This window comes from Phacochoerus africanus, chromosome 15 (assembly GCF_016906955.1).
Source record: "Phacochoerus africanus isolate WHEZ1 chromosome 15, ROS_Pafr_v1, whole genome shotgun sequence".
Taxonomy (NCBI): Eukaryota; Metazoa; Chordata; class Mammalia; order Artiodactyla; family Suidae; genus Phacochoerus; species Phacochoerus africanus.
In genome coordinates, this window is record NC_062558.1 from 55846541 (window position 1) to 55865962 (window position 19422).

Below are 19422 nucleotides of genomic sequence, written 5' to 3' on the forward strand. Positions count from 1 at the left end.
TCTGTTTTGAGCAAAAGCCTGTGTGGCTTAAGAAAGCTACATAAAATGAATTTCTACCATATTCCTGAACTCCATCCTGATATGATTTTACTCATGTAGTAAATATTCACACTTTTATTTAATTGGTGGAAATCCTTTGATGTGTGTTTTCCAAGTTTTGGCTCCTTACAAGTGGAACACACAGTTAAGTAGAATTAGAGAATCCCAGGGCAGAGGATGTATAGGACACAATAAAGAATCAAGAGGAAGGAAAGAGAATTCAGTCTCTTATTCCTACACTAGCAAGTCGGTTCAAGTAAAGAACATCTATAGGGAAGGAAAAAGGAGAAACAACTATGTTATACCAAAGCAGTAACTTTACATCTGCTTTAGTTTAGCCTAAACCATGAAAAATCCATACTGTTGCCTTCTGGGTAATATGAGAACTTACCAAGTGCAGTGTAGTGTTTGGACCTCCAGTAGCCAGACATTTCTGTCTTATTCTTCATTAAGTCCTCATGTTCAGGTAACCCTGCTCTGAAGTCAAAATCTTATTTTATCTTCTAGTGAAAGAATCTCAATTCTTTTATATTATTTTCTATTATTCCTTGATTTATTTGTAATGTCCCTGAATCTTAACTGTGAGTCTGGGTACCAGATCTTCTTGATTCAGTATTTCTGTTATCTCAATGGATGTCATTTCTTTTTTCAATATTTTTCTTAATAGGTTTGTGTCTGGAGAAAAGAGTCTTCTATAAGCTTATATCAGGACTTCACGCTAGTATCAATTTACATCTCTGCGCAAATTATCTTTTGAAAGGTAATCAGATTTCTACATAGAAATTGTGCCTCGGTATAAAAATAGTTGGGGGAAAATATGTATTCTCTATCAAGAAAGGATCCTATTTCTTAAAAGCATGTAATATATTTCTCTTTCTTTTTAGAAACCTGGGGTAAACCTAGCTGGGGACCTAATATGAAAGAATTTAAGCGCCGCTTTGACCCTGTGGAAACCAAGGGAGAAGGTCCAAGGAGGCTAAAGAATCTGTACTTTTTATATTTAATTGAACTGCGAGCTTTGTCAAAGGTGGCCCCATATTTTGAGCGCTCAATTGTCGACCTTTACACTGGAAATGTAGAAGAAGACGCTGACACAAAAACCCTTCTCCTGAATATCTTTCAAGATACAAAGTAAGAGTTGAATTAAATTCTCCACTCTGTAGCTGAATGATGCAGTGCCTGAAATACAACAAAAACTGACTCCTAAAAGTTAGGAAAGGGGAAAATTAGAACTGAGAAGGCAAGTGTTCAGTAGAATGGCAGCATTTAAAATTTTTTCTAAAAATGTTGGCTGAAAAGCATCTCTAAAGCTTTGTTGCATAAACTTTCACACTTGAGAGTAGGGTATATTTTTAAATATAACTTAAAATTTTATGTAATACCAAAATTAATGATATTTTAATGTTCCTTCTACCAGTTTTTTATTCTTCCAGTTGCTATTTAAATTCAGATGCTAGTGTGTGTTAGCATAAAGATAGGTTATTTAAGAGGACGTTAGCATTATTTTCTATAAACCTTTTTTAAAAAAATCCTGGGTCTATAAAATTGGAGTTTACTGAGTGTTAAAATGAGCATGGAGGAAAATTCAGTTAAGAAATATTTAAAGACGGAGTTCCCATTGTGGCACCATGGGTTAAGAACCCCACATAATGTTATAAAGATGCAGGTTCCATCCCTGGCCTCACTCAGTGGGTTAAGGATCCATTGTTGCCACAAGCTGTGGCATAGGTCACAGAGGTGGCCCCGATCTGGCACTGCTGTGGCATAGTCAGGTGGCTGCAGCTCTCGTTTTGACCCCTAGCCCAGGAACTTCCATATGTTCCCGGTGTGGTCACTAAAATAAATAAATAAATGTTTAAAGAAAATTATGCAATAAGTTTTAAAAGATGTTTTAAAATGTTAAGAGAGTGTTGTGCATTTTTCACATAAATCATTTTTAGTTAATTTATTAGATTATGTGATTTTTTTCAAAACACAGTCTTATAGACTGCAAAGTTTTCTTTATCTTGCTTTACTCTTTTGTTAAATAGTTTATATGTGAACTGTTTGCTACTGTCCTGTGTTACTAAACCTTACGCATGAGTAAATTATGAATTTTAAATATTTGTAGAGATAGAAGATTCTAGCAGAGCTTGAATTTTTCATCTGTAATTTATGTCATTTCATCAGGTCCTTCCCCATGCACTTTGATGAGAAATCCATGTTTGCAGGTGACAAAAAGGGGGCCAAATCTTTAAAGGTAAAAAGTTCTTGATCGGGAGGTCAGGGTGGGGAGCAGGTTGCTGGTTGTAATTTAGTCATGTTTATCTAAACTTTCTTTCCCTATTCTCCATCTTGTTGAAGTTAGTCTGAGTGGATTTTACTGCAAATGACATGCAAAGCTCCTTCTCCATACTTTCTTCTCAATTCCTTTCTGGTTTGACCAGCTGCTTAGTGAATCCTCATTCATTACTCTGACTAATGACATCTTTGTAAATGTCTTTTTAAAGGGTATTATTTTGAGAAAGTTTTCTTTCTTTTCTACTTTTATTTACTGTTTTGATGTATCTTTTTAAAAAATTATGTACTGTTAGCCACTTTGAAGGCAATAAAGAGTATATTTTCTAAAGTTTATTTTGGGAATGTTATAGCTTTTAAAACCATTATGTTTTTGTCCTTATGGACTAACATATAAGGCAAAAATTACCTGTTGACCTGCAATATCAGAAAGAGGATGTATCTTAAGATCATCATGAAACTTCATGTTAGCACTTTGTTTTCATTTGCTTACAGTAATTAAGGAACACAATTATACCTTGACAGTGTTCATAAAAGTATGTGAAATTGGCCAGTAGTCTTCTACTATAGCTCCACAATTTTTATATGCCATTCTGAAATCCAAAAAGCTCCAGAAACTGAAACATTTTTCTTATGTTCGGTGTAAATTAATTTGGTAGCCGAACTTAACCTGGACTGATATAAGATTGACACAACACTGTAAATCAACTATACTGTAAAAAAACAAAAAACAAAAAACAAAAAAACCCATAAAACCTTGAATATTGCGTTTTTTAAAAATTCTGCTTTGTATAAATGTTCTTACATTTTGCTGCAAGAACAATCATGTATTCGATGACCGAGCATTGCCCTACACTCTGGTTGAGTGTTTCATAGTAAATAGTGTATGTGTAGTGTTGTAATAATCTGAAAAATCCCAAATTCTGAAATGCATTTGGCTCTGAAATGTTTTAAATGTGAACATCTAGTGCTGTAAGAACTAATAAATTTTCAGAGTTTCTTGGTATTTCTAAAATGAAGTAATTTAGCTACATATATTTTAGTTTTAGAAGGTTGTTTTGTTTCATGGTTATTTTAGAGGTATATTACTATTGTGATATTTAATATAATGTTAATTCGTTCTTGTCATGCTTCCTATTTTCTGAGTGTTTATACAAATATTATACTTTTGATCTTCACAATGCTCTTGTTTAGTAGAAAAGACAACTACAATTATGTATCTTTTTGTAAACAAGGAAGGTAAGGCTGAGAATGGACTAAGGTTTCACAACTAGCTTCACAAATACTGGAAATTTGGTTCTCTATTTTTCAGAGGTGTATAAAGGAAAGTTTAAGTCAATTTTTCCACCTGCTCCAAAGAACATGAACTACAGGGAAATGGAGAGCACAGGAGTCTTTGTGTTCTGTTCATGTTATCTTTCTTTTGGCCAAGACATTGATTCCTCCGAACCCTTTGGGCAGCTAGGCTGGGCTTGTGATGGCCAATTTTCAAGCAGCTCTCTCCAGCTTTATGAAATAAAATGTATGCCTCAGTATAATGTGATTTTTTTTTTTTTTACATTTTCCCTGTGAAAAAGATGAGGCAACTTTCTCTTAACTAGTATTGTCCTCAGAGAGGGTAAGACTGACCTTAAGAGTCACAGAAACCCATGTGCAGGTTTTCGCCGGCAGAAGAGTTACCTAACTGGGTGGGAAACTAACACAGAAGAATTCAAGGACCCAGTGATCAAGCATGCCTGGAGCAGCTGCAGTAGCAAGTGTGGAGAACTGGAAGACCATATACCCCCTACATAGCCCTGTGGTCCTTGCTGCTGCTGCAGCATGTGTTACAAACACAGTGTGGTCCTGAGGAGAGAGATGGAGGTTGGTCATTGTCCTAGGACCAGCTTTCTCACTTAATCCCACACAAAGCAATGTATCAGAAATAAATGAAATACAATATAGATGTATTTACCACTGGTTGTATGCAGGTATCAAATGGTGCCTTACCCCTGGTTGTATGCAGCAGTTAAGCTCCTTCAAAGGAGAAATGGTGAATTATTTACTTTTCTGTCACCACACATTGTATATGTTGGTGCTTTGCATGGAGTAGCCCCTCAATAAAAAGTTGGTTGAACTAATACATATGGAATGAATTTTATAAACTGCCATTATTGTTAGCCATTTTATGTGCCATGTTATGCTCTACAAATTCAAGTGTTTTTTCTTTGTTACTGAAAAACACAACTCATTCATTAATAAGCTTCAAAATCTTATTTCTTATAACTCAGAAAAATGCCATTTGATTTTAAATGTCTAATTAAGTTGAAAATATTTTCTGCACGTTAGGAGGAATTCCGGCTACATTTCAAGAATATCTCCCGTATAATGGACTGTGTTGGATGTGACAAGTGCAGATTATGGGGGAAATTACAGGTTTGTGTGTTGTCTTCTGTTTTGAAACTATTACTCATCTTAAATTTCTCTGCAAAGAAGTTGAAAGTTTTTATTAAAATTGTACTCATTGTTCATTGAATTAGAAATTCAAAGTGTCATTTCTGTTTTATTTATGAAAAAATATTAAGCTATGTAATATGTGTATATGTAAGGATGTTCTTCCTATTTGGTTAATGATTTTGGTTTTATTGTATCTATTTCTGTTGGTACAATCTGAGATTCACTTCTGAAGTTGGTGGTTATAAATACACAGTGTATTGGTGTTTTATATATGTATATACAAGGTGAAATATAATTACATAAAAACTTAATTATCAAATTTTGGTCACTAAATGTGTGTCAGTGATCAAAAGGAGGAGGCCCCTTAGTCACAAAACAGGGAAGTTCTGCTTAGCAGGCCCGTTTCCTTATATATTCAGTATAAAAAAAATTATGTGGTATTTTCTTGCTTGTCTTTTTACAGAGATGATAGTAAGTAATAGAAAGTCAAGAGGGAGAATTTTTTTAATGGAAGCTAAATTGAAGTAAGGTTTTTCTTTTTCTCTAGTGCAAATAATTGAGAAAGTAAGTATAGGTATCACTGTACATTAAAACTTATAATAAGGAGTTCTCTGTGGCTCAGAGGGTTGAGTATTCAGCATTGTCATTGCTGTGACTCAGGTCTCTGCTGTGGTGAGGGTTTGATCCCTGGCCTGAGAACTTCCGCATGCCATGGGTGTAGCCAAAAAGAAATAAACAGGAATTCCCTTTGTGGCTCAGTGGTTAATGAATCTCACTAGGAACCATGAGGTTGCAGATTCAATCCCTGGCCTTGCACAGTGGGTTAAGGATCCGGCATTGCCGTGAGCTGTGGTGTAAGTGGCAGACGCAGCTCTGATCTGGCGTTACTGTGGCTGTGGTGTAGGCCAGTTGCTACAGCTCTGATTGGACCCCTAGCCTGGGACCCTCCCTATGCCGCAGATGCGACCTTAGAAAAGACAAAAAAAGACAAAACAACAACAACAAAAAGAAACAAAACCAAAAAAAACCCAATTTATAATAATTTCTGAGTTTTGAATTTTTAAGGGCTATAGAAGTGCTTTCAAGGTTATATATTGAACACTGTAATCCTAATGTGGTATTTTGTAGGTTAAAAAAAGGCACTTTTTAAATTTGGAATGGTTTTTTTTCCAAATTAAATTTCCACTTTTTTCCAAATAAATTTTTTCCAAATTAAATTTCCACTTTTTAAATTTGGTGTAATATGATATGTGTCCAAAAGTGTTAAGCTATTCAGGTTTCCTTAGCAATTTAGATAAATTTATTATATATGAATAATCTGTGAGGAAGTATAAACTGTATTTTGCATAGTTGAATGTTGTGAAAAGTTCAGTTCATGTGAGTTTCCTAACTTCTCATCGCAGTGACTGTTCCTTCAGATCTTTATAGTAGTTGTTATTATTATGTGAATTTAATTATGAGTTTATCCCCATTTTCTTTAGACTCAGGGTTTAGGAACTGCCCTGAAGATACTATTCTCTGAAAAAGAAATCCAAAAGCTTCCAGAGAACAGCCCATCTAAAGGCTTCCAACTCACTCGGCAGGAGATAGTTGCTCTTTTAAATGCTTTTGGAAGGTAAGAGTTGTTTTCTTTTTCTTTTTTTTAGGATATTCTTATTTATTTTACCTAAATATTCAGCCACAGATTCATTTTTGTTCTACAAATGTGTCATATGAACATACAGTTTTAATTTGTTTAAATGCCTGTAGATTCAGAGTGTCTTTGAGCAGAGCAGTGTTCTTAAAAAAGTATGCTAATCTTCAAGAAACCTGTTACATTTCACTTTTTCACTGCTTAAACTTGCCATAGGCTTCTTGGTCACTTAGAAATAAAAACTTTAAAACATTTTATTATAAAATTTTAAAGTATTGCAAAAGAGAGGTGAATAGAATCAGTATCTTCATACTCACCACCTAATTTAACAGTTGTTAATTCTTGCCATGTTTGCTCTTTAGTATAGTCAAATATTTAAAAATAAATTATAAACATCATGGCAATTCCTTTCCACAAACTTCAGCATGCACTTTTTAAAAAAATATTTTTCTATGTGACCATGATAACATTTCCCACTTAACAATGTTAACAATTCCCTAAAATCATTTACTGTCTGGCCCAAGGTCAAATTTCTAAATTCTTCCATACATGTCGAGTGTCTATCATCTAAAAAGTGTTTTCATAGTGAAGACATTGGTTTGGTTTTTGGTTTTTGGGTTTTTTGGGGTTTTTTTGCTTTTTAGGGCCATACTCAGAGTACATGGCAGTTCCCATTAGATCTTGGGGTCTAATCGGAGCTATGCTAGCGGCAGGCCTACACCACAGCCACAGCAACCTGGGATCTGAGCCTTGTCAGTTACCTACATCACAGCTCATAGCAATACCAGATCCTTAACCCACTGAGCAAGGCCAGGGATCGAACCCACATCCTCATGGACACTGGTCAGTTTGTTACCGCTGAGCCATGACAGGAGCTCCCATGGTGAAGGCTTTTGATTCCCCTGCTGGTTTCAACACACTTCAACAATCATAGCTACTAAAGTAGTTTGTTTTGTTGACAAAGAGGGAGAATTATTATCACACAGAATCACACCTGTACTCGCAAGCCAGTTTCTCTGCAGGTTACAGGGAAAAGTGAGAGTTTCAGATTGCTAGTATTTCCCAGTTTGCCTTCTCAATTTTGTGGGGAAATGTTCTCCTAATAATATTCTCTATAGCTAACTTTAACTTGTTCAAGTACAGTAGCAGGAGTAAGGAGAGAAAGAGAGATTAAAGCTTTCAGCCAGAGTTCCCTGGTGGCTCAGCAGTTAAGGATCCGGCGCAGTCACTGCTGTGACTAGGGTTCCACCCTGGCCAGGAAACTTCCGCAGGTGCAGCCAAAATAACTAAATAAATCTTTCAGCCGCTCTATTTCTTATCTGAGGAGGCATTTTACTTTCACTCATTCTTCCTCCAGTTTTTTGTCTGTACATAAGCATGTAGTGTGCTTGATGACAGATGGTTTTGAAAATAATTTTGAATTTCCCTGCAGAAGTGCATGCAGTACCAACTAACTGAAGAATACGAAAGAGAAAGAAAAGAATCTTAGAAAATGAGTAAATAATATTATGTTGCCCTTAAAAAAAGGCAAAAAAGTCAAACCAAGGAAGAAATTAAAAAAAAATAGGGAACCAGAGTTTCCTAGTGCCTCTGCAGGTTAAGGAACCAGTGTTGTCACTGCAGCAGCTCAGTTGCTGCTGTGGCATAAGTTTGATCCCTGGCTCAGCAACTTCCACATGCTGAGGGTGCAGCCAAATAAAAAACAGAGAACCAAGTGATAGACTCTGATGGTTTCTTTCTGTCTTTTCTTTCTTCCTTTCCTTTCCTTTCTTTCTTTTCTTTCTATCTTTTCTTTCTTTCCTTTTCTTCTTTCTTTCCTTTTTTTCCTTTCTTTTCTTTCTTTCTTTTCTTTCTTTCCCTCCCTCCCTTCCTTCCTTCCTTCCTTCCTTCCTCTTTCCTGTTCATTTAGGGCTGCCCCCACGACATATGGAGATTCCCAGGCTAGGGGTGTAATCAGAGCTGTTGCCACCGGCCTACGCCACCACAGCCACTGCAGATCCGAGCCGCGTCTGTGACCTGCATCCAGCTCACAGCAATGCCGGATCCTTAACCCAATGAGCAAGGCCATGGATCAAACCCGAAACCCCATGTTTCCCAGTCGGATTCATTTCTGCTGCACCATGACGGGAACTCCTCTTGTGGTTTCTTAACATGTATTTTTAAGTTAAAAAGAGGCAGTTAGATTAATAAATTAATTGTCCTTTCCCCATCTTAATAGCAAAAATTTCACCTGTTGCTTCTCTGTAAAGATGACCATGTAGATTGAAATTTCTAATATAAGATAGACCTAGAATATCCATCATTAATTTGTGTTTCATGAAAATTTCAGTCCACCCACTTATGAGGCCTGCAGTAAGATAAAACAGAAGAAACTTAAAGTATTTAAAATGAAACTTAAATGAAAAAAGATTTTAAACAATTTAAACATTTTGAAGTTTACAATGTTATGTTACAGGTGTTCAATATAGTGATTCACAATTTTTATTTTTTTATTATTTATTATTTTTTATTTTTTTGTCTTTTTTGTTGTTGTTGCTATTTCTTGGGCCGCTCCCGCGACATATGGAGGTTCCCAGGCTAGGGGTCGAATCGGAGCTGTAGCCACCGGCCTACGCCAGAGCCACAGCAACTCGGGATCGGAGCCGCGTCTGCAACCTACAGCACAGCTCACGGCAACGCCGGATCCTGAACCCACTGAGCAAGGGCAGGGACCGAACCCGCAACCTCATGGTTCCTAGTCGGATTCGTTAACCACTGCGCCACGACGGGAACTCCGGAATATAACCTTTAAAAATTGTGAATCACGGGGAGTTCCCGTCGTGGCGCAGTGGTTAACGAATCTGACTAGGAACCATGAGGTTGCGGGTTCGGTCCCTGCCCTTGCTCAGTGGGTTCAGGATCCGGCGTTGCCGTGAGCTGTGCTGTAGGTTGCAGACGCGGCTCCGATCCCGAGTTGCTGTGGCTCTGGCGTAGGCCGGTGGCTACAGCTCCGATTCGACCCCTAGCCTGGGAACCTCCATATGTCGCGGGAGCGGCCCAAGAAATAGCAAAAAGACAAAAATAAATAAATAAATAAATAAAGGTTATATTCCATTTATAGTTATAAAACATTTGCTGTATTCCCTGAGTTGTGCAGTGTATCCTTGTAGCTTATCTAATACATAATAGTTTGTGCCTCTGATTCCACCTACTCCCATATTGCCGTTTTCCCCCTTCCCACTGGTGACCACTGTGTTGTTCTCTACATCTGTAAATTTGCTTCTTAAAACATACTTAAATCTAAATAAAATTGAGAAAGAAGCAGATGTTAACTTCCTCAAAATTTTGGAGTGTCGTAAAGAGTATTTATAAATGCACACCTTCCGGCTTCAGTTCTATAGCCTGTTGTTACCTTGTGTTCTTCTCTAGAGGGTACTGGACTCAGAACTGGGAGCCCTAGTGCTTTGGAACCCCTGCCCTGGTATTTACTGGCAGTGTGAGCTCAGGCACATCACTCCGTTCTTCCAGCTTGTTTCCTTTCTCTATATAATGAAGATGATTAAAAACCTTTCTCACAGAATTAACATGAAGATGAAATGAGGTTTTATGTGACATTGGTAACATTATTAGATGCTACCTAAAGTCCGTGCCAGTGGGCATGGTTGTGATGGTAATTTACAAACACCTTTGGATGTTCAGTACTCTGATATTTTTAGTACTTTTTGGAGTTCTTGGTGTGGCTCATCAGGTTAGGAACTTGACATAGTGCCCATGAGGATGCAGGTTCGATTCCTGGCCTCGCTTAGTGGGTTAAGGATCTGGCAGTGCCAGAAGCTGCAGTATTGGTCACAAATGCAGCTCAGATCTGGTGTTGCTGCCACTGTGGTGTAGGCTTGCGGCTGCATCTCTGATTCAACCCCTAGCCTGGAAACTTCCATATGTCACATGTGAGGCCCTGAAAAGAAAAAAAAAAAAAAAAAAGTCTTTTTTTTTTTTTTTTGTCTGTTTATACTAGAAGTGAGAAACTCTTCTCTTAGGGGTAATGACACTCAGGGTGGGATGGTCATACAAATAAGGTACAGCCTAATTTACTCTCCCTTTGCCTCCCCAGGGAAAACAAAGAGCAGCCATCTGCTTTTTAAAGCTTTTAAAATAGTCATTTCTTTGTCCCCCTAGTTATAAAAGTAATTCATGGTCATTATAGAAAATTTGGAAAAACATGTAAAAGTATAATTTAGAAAATAAACTTCAAAAAATCATTCATACCCCTACCACCTAGGACCCTTTCAACATTTGTTGTATTTTTAATGTGTATTTTCTCATTATTTATAAGTAAAAAATTTACATTACATATATATGTGTGCGTATTTACAGAGTTGAAAGCGTACATTTTGTATATTTTTTTATTCTATTTTACTTGGCATTATATTGTAATCATTTCCCAGTGTTCAAATTTTTTTTTTTTTGAGGTAAAGTCAAATATACAGCTTTATGTTAGTTTCAGGTATGCAGCATAAGGATTCAGTATTTGTATATATTGCAAAATGATTGCTGCAATTAGTCTAGTTAACATCCATAACACACGTACATTCCATAGGTTGTCTTTTGGTTTGTTTTTTGTTTTTTGTTTTTTTATGGTTTTCTTTGCTCCGCAAAAGCTTTTAAGTTTGATTAGGTCCCCTTGGTTTATTTTTGTTTTTATTTCTGTTGCCTTGGGTGACTGACCTAAGAAAACATTTGTACAGTTGATGTTAGAGAATATTTTGCCTTTGTTCTCTTCTAGGAGTTTGGTGTCTTTTCTTATGTTGAGGTCTTTTTTTAAGTTTTTTATTTTTTCTATTATAATTAATTTACAATGTTCTGTCAATTTTTGCTGTACAGCAAAGTGACCCAGTCTATATTATACATATACATTCTTTTCCTCACATTATTCTCCATCACAAGTGACTAGATATAATTCCCTGTGCTATATAAAGCAGGATCTCATTGCTTATCCACTCCAAATGCAATAGTCATCTGGTAGCCCCAAACACCCAGTCCATCCCACTCTCTTACCCTCTCCCTCACCCTTGGCAACCAAAAGTCTGTTCTCTATGTCCATGAGTTTGTTTCTTTTCTGTAAATAGGTGCATTTGTGCCATATATTAGATTCCAGTTATAATTGATATCATATGGTATTTGTCTTCCTCTGACTTATTTCACTTAGTATGATAATCTCTAGTTGCATCCATGTTGCTGCAAATGGCATTATTTTGTTCTTTTTTATGGCTGAGTAGTGTTCCATTGTATATATGTACTATATCTTCTTAACCTATTCATCTGTTGATGAACATTTAGGTTGTTTCCTTGTCTTGACTTGGCTATTGTGAATAATGCTGCAGTAAACATACAGGTGCATGTATCTTTTTGAATGGAAGTTTTGTCTAGATGTATGCCCAGGAGCTGGAGTGCTGAGTCCTATGGTAGTTCCGTATTTAGTTTTCAGAGGTACCTCCATGATGTTTTTCATAGTGGTTGTACCAATTTACATTCCCACCAACAGTGTAGGAGGGTTCCCTTTTCTCCGTACCCTCTCCAGCATTTGTTATTTGTTGACTTGTTAATGATGGCCCTTCTGACTGGTGTGAGGTGGTACCTCATAGTAGTTTTGATTTGCATTTCTCTAATAATCAGTGATGTTGAGCATTTTCTCATGTGCTTGTTGGCCCCCTGTATATCTTCTTTGGAGAGATGTCTATTCAGGTCTTCTGCTCATTTTTCAATTGGGTTGTTGGTTTTTTTGCTGTTGAGTTATATGAGTTGTTTGTATGTTTTAGAGATTAAGCCATTGTCAGTTGCATTGTTTGAAACTACTTTCTCCCATTCGGTAGGTTGTCTTTTGGTTTTTTGGTTTTTTATGGTTTCCTTTGCTTGTCAGTTTGATTATCCCACTGGTTTATTTTTGTTTTTATTTCTGTTGCTTTGGGAGATTGACATAAGAAAACATTTGTACTGTTGATGTCAGAGAATGTTTTGCCTATGTTCTCTTCTAGAAGTTTTATGGTGTCTTGTCCTATGTTTAAGCCTTGAAGGTATTTTGAGTTTATTTTTGTGCATGGCGTGAGGGTGTGTTCTAGTTTCATTGATTTACATGTGGCTGTCCAGTTTTCCCAGCACCACTTCCTGAAGAGACTATCTTTTTTCCTATTTTATATTCTTGCCTCCTTTGTTGAAGATTAATTGACCATAGGTGACTGGGTTTATTTCTGGATTCTCTATTCTCTTCCATTGGTCTGTGTGTCTGGTTTTTGTACCAGTACCACACTGTCTTGATTACTGTAGTTTTGTAATATTGTCTGAAGTCTGGGAGAGGTATGCCTCCTGATTGTTTTTTCTTTTTCCCCTCAGGATTGCTTTGGCAATTTTGGGTCTTTTATGGTTCCATATAAATTTTTGGTTTGTTCTAATGCTGTGAAAAATGTCATGTGTAATTTGATGGGAATCACATTGAATCTGTAGGTTGCTTTGGGTAGTATGGCCATTTTAACAATATTAATTCTTCCAGTCCAGGAGCATGGCATATCTTTCCATTTCTTTGAATCCTCTTTAATTTCCTTGATTAATGTTTCATAGTTATTAGCATATAAGTCTTTTACCTCCTTGGTCAGGTTTATTCCTAGGTATTTAATTTTGGGGGGTACAATACTAAAAATATGTATTTTCATATTCCTTTTCTAATATTTAATTGTTAGTATACAGAAATGCAACTGATTTCTAAATGTTAATCTTGCTGCTACTTTGCTGAATTCATTGATCAGTTTGAGTAGTTTTTGTGTGGAGTCCTTAGGATTTTCTATATATAGTGTCATGTCATCTGCATAGAGTGACAGTTTTACCTCTTCTCTTCCAATTAGGGTACCTTTTATTTTTGTTTGTCTGATTGCTGTGGCTAGGACTTCCAATACTATGTTGAATAAAAGTGGTGAGAGTGGGCATCCTTGTCTCGTTCTAGATTTTAGTGAGAAGGCTTTCAGCTTTGCTCCATTGAGTATTATATTGGCTGTGGGTTTGTCATAAATGGCTTTTATTATGTTAAAATATGTTCCCTCTATACCCAGTTTGGTAAGAGTTTTTATCATGAATGGATATTTGATTTTGTCAAGTGCTTTTTTTCTGCATCTATTGAGATGATCATGTGTTTTTTACTCTTCTTTTGTTAATGTGGTGTTTGACATTGATTTGCATATGTTGAACCATCCTTGTGAACTTGGGATGAATCCCACTTGGTTATGGTGTATGATGTTTTTGACATGTTGTTGGATTTGGTTGGCTAAAATCATGTTGAGAATTTTGTGTCGATATTCATCAAAGATATTGGCCTGTAATTTTCTTTCTTGGTAGTATCTTTGGTTTTTGGTATTAGGGTGATGTGGTTTCATAGAATGTCTTTGGGAGTGTTCCTTCTTCTTCATCCTTTTGGAAAAGTTTAAGAAGGATGGGTGTAAGTTCTTCTTTGTATGTTTGGTAGAATTCACCTGTGACACTCTGGACCTGGACCTTGTTTGTAAGGAGTGTTTTTAGTACATATTCAATTTCATTTCTAGTAATCGATATGTTCAATTGATATATTTCTTCTTGATTCAGTTTTGGCAGGTTGTATGTCTCTAGAAAGTTGTCCATTTCTTCTAGGTTGTCAAATTTCTTGGTATATAATTATTCATAGCATTCTCTTATCATTTTTTGTATTTCTGCAGTATCCATTGATTTTCTTGTGATCAGAACGTTTGAGATTTATTCTATTACCAACTTTCAAATACATAAGCACTATTTTTAATATAGGCCAATATTCTATTACATTGACATAGCACAATTACTTAGTCAATTGTTAATGAGACCTGTTCATTGTATTTTCCACTTGATTGTCAGCCATTTAAATACTGATTTTTGGCTGTACTAACCCAAAGTTACCGTGTTACACTTGGGGAGTTTGTGCATAGTTCTTAAGTGAATTGGTAGTTTTATTGGCTGACAATCTATGTGGTCCAGTCCCGCCTCAGTGAGGGCACCCAATGCAGGACTGCTTTGTTGTGTGATGCTGGTGCACTGTGGTTCTTGGACATGGAAACCTGGGAAATGTGACTTCTTTATCTTGAATACTCTACCAGCCATTTTTTAATAGTTTCAACTTTTACATCAAATGGTTTATTTTCCAGTAAACCATTAAATAAATAGTATAAATAGATATGGCATTAATATCCTTGTTGGCTATTACTGTATGTTTTGGTCCCCTAAAAGTGCCAGTGAATTATAGGTAGACACAGGTATGCTCTGTGCCTTCCTGTGTCTGTGTTTGAAGACAGGGAGTATGGAAAATTTCCCTGTGTGATAGATTGTCAGGTTTGGAATGCATTGTCAGAGACTGGTCCCATCTAGTGCTCTTGAGTTTGTATTCCCCAGGAAGAAGGAAACCCGGAGTTAATTTGTATGGTTGCCTTAGAGTTTTCTGATGCTCTTCATTTTGTGTCTGAATCAGACTTTGAGCATGTTTTCATTCTTTTTTCACCTGCTGTTCTTTACTAAGCTCTCTTTTCTTTAGTTATGGGCTTTGGTCTCTACCATATTTTCATATATAATTTGAAAGGTTTTTTTAAATAGATACTTTGAGGTACAGTATATGATTTTAACATTTATTTTGTTTAATAATCATCATGTTGTTTTTTCCCCTAATAAACACTGTTTCAGTCCTCTCATATTCTGAAGATTAGAATAAGAATTCATATTCTGTTAATCCTACAACTTGAAAGAGTGTGAAGAAAATGTTTTTGAGAACATAGGTTTTTTGAGAGGCCATATGGCCTTGAGATCTAATGAACTGGTTAGAACCACCTACTAGCTGGGTGACCCTGGGAAAATTAGTTGATTTATTTGAGCCTCAAAATTTAAAATCCTAAATGTAAAATGTAAAATCCTAAAATGTGAAATCAGGGTTAATTTTATCTACCTGTAGGATTTTTTAAACAGTTAATGAAATTATATATATGATGGGCTCGGAACATTGCCTAGCATATCTTAAGCTCTCAATATAAGAAAAGTTATTATTTATTAAATACTTAAAGGAGCTCAATACTGCATACCATATCATCTTACACTATAGAAAGAAAAATATTAGATTTTTTTTTTTTTTGGCCTCACCTTCAGCAAGCAGAAGTTCCTGGGCCAGGGATCAAACCAACCCAAGTCACTGCAGTGACACCACCAGATCCCTAACCTACTGAGCCACAAGAGAACTCTGAAAAACACTAGATATTTATTGTATCAACTCTGAGTTGAATGAAGGGCAGATTGAGCTTATGGAATTATTTTTTTATGATTCCCATTCCAGTGTTTTACTTCTGGATCTGAGCTCAGAAGCATTTTATTCATTCATTCAATAATTATTTTTTGAACACTATAAATATGGGAGGGTGTAGGGCCCAGTAGACAAACAGAATCTGTACCTTTGTGTTAAAACAAATCAGTGTTTGGGGAGCAACAGGAAGTGTTTGGAGAGGAGCAGACAAAAATGAATTAATAAGACCACATGTAAATGATTTAAGACTTTTTTTTTTTTTTTTTTTGTCTTTTTAGAGCCGTACCCATGGCATATGGAGCTCCCTGGCTTGGGGTTGAATTGGAGCTACAGCTGCCGGCCTTCGCCACACCAACGTGGGATCCAAGCTGCATCTACGACCTACACCACAGCTCATGGCAACTTGATCCTTAACCCACTGAGCATGGCCAGGGATCAGACCTGTGTCTTCATGGATACTAGTCGGGTTCATTAACCACTGAGCCATGATGGGAACTCTGAGATTCTTTTTTGTAATGAATATTAGAATCTGTCAATAATAGGAAATAACTGGCTTCCTTTGCCTTTTCTAAACCAAGACTACTGAACCAGCACTCTGTGTTTTGTCAGTCTGTAATAATTATAACATACTTTAAATGAGAAGGAAGATTTACTGTTCAGTGTTGTTTACATTGTTTGGGGTTTTGCTTTCAAATTATAGCCCATATAACAATATCAATAACTTGAAATATGTTACACATCATATTTGCTACTAATGTGTTTTTTTTTCTCCTGTAGGCTTTCTACAAGTATAAGAGAGTTACAGAATTTCAAAGTCTTATTACAACACAGTAGGTAATAGAGGCTTTTATATGTCTACTTAGAGACATAAAGTGACTGTGTGTGAAGCCTTTTTTAGTCTTGGACATTCAGCAGAAGGAGACTAATCTGCAGACTTCGAGAATTTTGAACTCTTAAAAAGAAAATTTAAATGTTCACTTGAATATTTATGCCTCTTAATAAAGTATCAATTAGATATATTTATAAAGGAAGTATATACTTTTAAAACATGTAAGTTATACTAATTCTGTTTAATTCCATGTGTTTTCATCTGTTGAATATTTTGCTATTCCATGTGTTCAAAATTGGTTTTGTGCGTTTTTTTTTTTTTTTTACTGCCACTTGTCAAACTTAAATGACTATGTCTCCATCCTGATAACACTATTAACAGTCTGTTATGGAAAAGGGGAGGGCTAGGGAACAGATGTTGTGTATCGATGATTTTTAAATGTGTTTTTAGCCTTGCCTAGCTCTGGGTGTCACTTCTATAATATCGAAGTGCCAGTGTGATGGATGACCCTTTCAGTGTATAATTAAGAGAAGTTCCTTAAGAATCCCCAAGAGGTCCACTTCAATTTCACTGGTTTTTATTTTAGATTTTTAGTTACTGTCATTGCTGTTTGATTTTTGTCTAAAGCACCTGCTTCAGTGAAGGTGAACAAGTACTGGCCCTGTGCTACCCAGCTGGATTTCCTGTGCGAACAGTGGGCTGGCTTAAGAGGGTTCTTTACTTAGAACCTAGAAACCAGTTTATAATGATTTGGCTTTTTTTTTTTTTGGTCCCTATTCCAATTATAGAAAAAACTTTTTAAGAAAACAACAAAAGAATTGCATAAATATTTAAGTTTCCCATCTTGATAAAATTTTAATGGGATTACATGGATTTATAACACCAATTTAAAACATTATATGCATAAAACTTACCGTTTTAAAGTAAGCATTTTTGAAGGAGTTTATTTTAAAATACAATCTATGCAATCCTCTCTCAGTCTGATTTTCTTCAGTAGGATATTTAAGCAGATAGATTAGCTCAAGCCTTCTTTAAGTTCCCCCTTTCCCCACCTTTTCTTTTTTAAGTTCTTTGTATATAAATGGTACTTCAAATGACTTGTACCAACAGATGACTTCGTAAGTCCTAAAATGTCATTTTCTAAACCTGGGATTTAAATATCCTCAATATTTAAAATATTATTTTAAAAGGCATTAGTATATATAATATGATTAATTTGGATGGTTGCATCTGTGTAGAAGTAATGCGGGTATCAGTCTTTTATGAAGTAAATAAGTGCTCTTAAAACCCGTATCTTATCCTGCCAAAGTCTGAAATGTGCTCATTGGTGATTTACTGGCATATTTAAAATTGTACTTAGTTGACTTATCCCTCTTTTAAAAACATTTAGCCTGCCTTTGGAGGGCGATGGTTGGAGGGAGTTACATCTCACTAGTTAATTATTTTATCTAATTTTTAACCTTTATAGACCTGGAGTTTTCTTGGTGGTGTTGATAGTGGTGTTTTTTGTTAAGCTGAATAAAACAGACTAGCTTGGTTGGAGCCTCCTCCACTTTTTCTTTTTAGGGATGCAAGTATTGTCTTGTGGGGGAGGGGGACTTTAAAGTAAACTTGGCTAAAAAGTGAGTATCTAAGTAGCTTTGCTGGTAAATTAATAAGAATTAGTGTTCTCCAGAGTCTAAGAAAATGTGAATGTTTTGCACTTTGTCTATTATTTCTGTAAGTTTAAAAATCTTTTGGGTAATGTTACTTCGCCATTCTCTCGGTTAAAGGCTATCATTGAAGCTCTGTTTACTGGAGAAAATCTTTGGTCGTTTCCATTTCTTCTTTACTGTGGTTTGTTTCAAGCTTAGTTAAAATTGTGTATTAGATTGAGTTCTAGGAATTAAAAAGTCTAGTTAGGATAAGAAGTTCTTTATTTTAAAGGTTTTAACAAATGAAGTATTCTTAAGATGAAATCTATTTGATTAACTGTATTTTACCATAAGTTAGATTGGGGGGAGCAGCCTATATTTTTGTGTATGTATTTCTTAAATGAACGTGTAAGCTATAGGAATATTTGTTTTGTTGTGAACCTGGTAATGTTTCATGGTCCTTGTAATATAAACGGTTTTTTCCAGTTCACATACCATTTGTTGTGAAGTGATATTAGAGCACCAGTTGCATTGTGAAAATGCTTGGCTGGGAATACCTCTTGGCATTTTGTCTTTATCTCATCACTTAATTTAAAAATCCAGCACTTGATAATATAACTGACAGAAATGATTGTACCAGCTGATAAAGTAACAAAAATGAAGGAAAGTAAAATATTCCTTCCTATAATGGCGTGAGTTCATTTTTCTTCTTAAGTGGCATCTATGTAAATTAGAAGTACTATATATTAAAATGGATAGATTTAAATGTTTCTCTTGTGTTCTTAGATTATGAGGAAGATCAGAGTATTAGTAATGGTTTTTACAGTTTTGAAATTTGATAAGTCGAACATTTTGTTTTGACATTTTAACATTCTGAATGACTCAATACTTGTAATCTCTGTGTGTATATGAAACACTGTGCCATATTTCCCAACTTTACCTAGGTGCCATTGTATATAAGAAAGGACAGCTATTTTGATCTCCATCAGCATTGCCTTCATCTGGAAATCTGAGAACAGTTCACAGTAAACCTCTCAGCAGTTTGAAGTACCTGCAGAAACCATAGCTATTCACCAAAATACACAGACTGGGTGCACGGTATCATGGAAATTAATTTGGTAAAACAAACAACACACACACAAATTTGTGTACTCTGTTTTCAGTAACATCTACAGGTACAGCTTTGACTTTGAACAGAATTACAAGTAATTCGCTGTTGTACCCACCAGATTATAGAAAATGTGAATTAAAGTAAATGTTTCTGCAA

The 19422-nt window shown here is 35.8% G+C and overlaps 1 protein-coding gene across 1 annotated transcript in view; it reads left to right on the plus strand.

Annotated features, from left to right (window-relative positions):
• The window catches only part of ERO1B (endoplasmic reticulum oxidoreductase 1 beta), a 74523-nt gene extending 55101 nt beyond the window's left edge, over positions 1-19422 (plus strand). Inside the window, exons 11-17 of the mRNA XM_047760460.1 lie at positions 707-799; positions 924-1170; positions 2209-2278; positions 4645-4731; positions 6234-6367; positions 16470-16526; positions 19100-19422. Of these exons, the coding sequence (XP_047616416.1) occupies positions 707-799; positions 924-1170; positions 2209-2278; positions 4645-4731; positions 6234-6367; positions 16470-16526; positions 19100-19115 (704 nt within the window). The 3' untranslated portion in view covers positions 19116-19422. The remainder of the gene's footprint in view (positions 1-706; positions 800-923; positions 1171-2208; positions 2279-4644; positions 4732-6233; positions 6368-16469; positions 16527-19099) is intronic.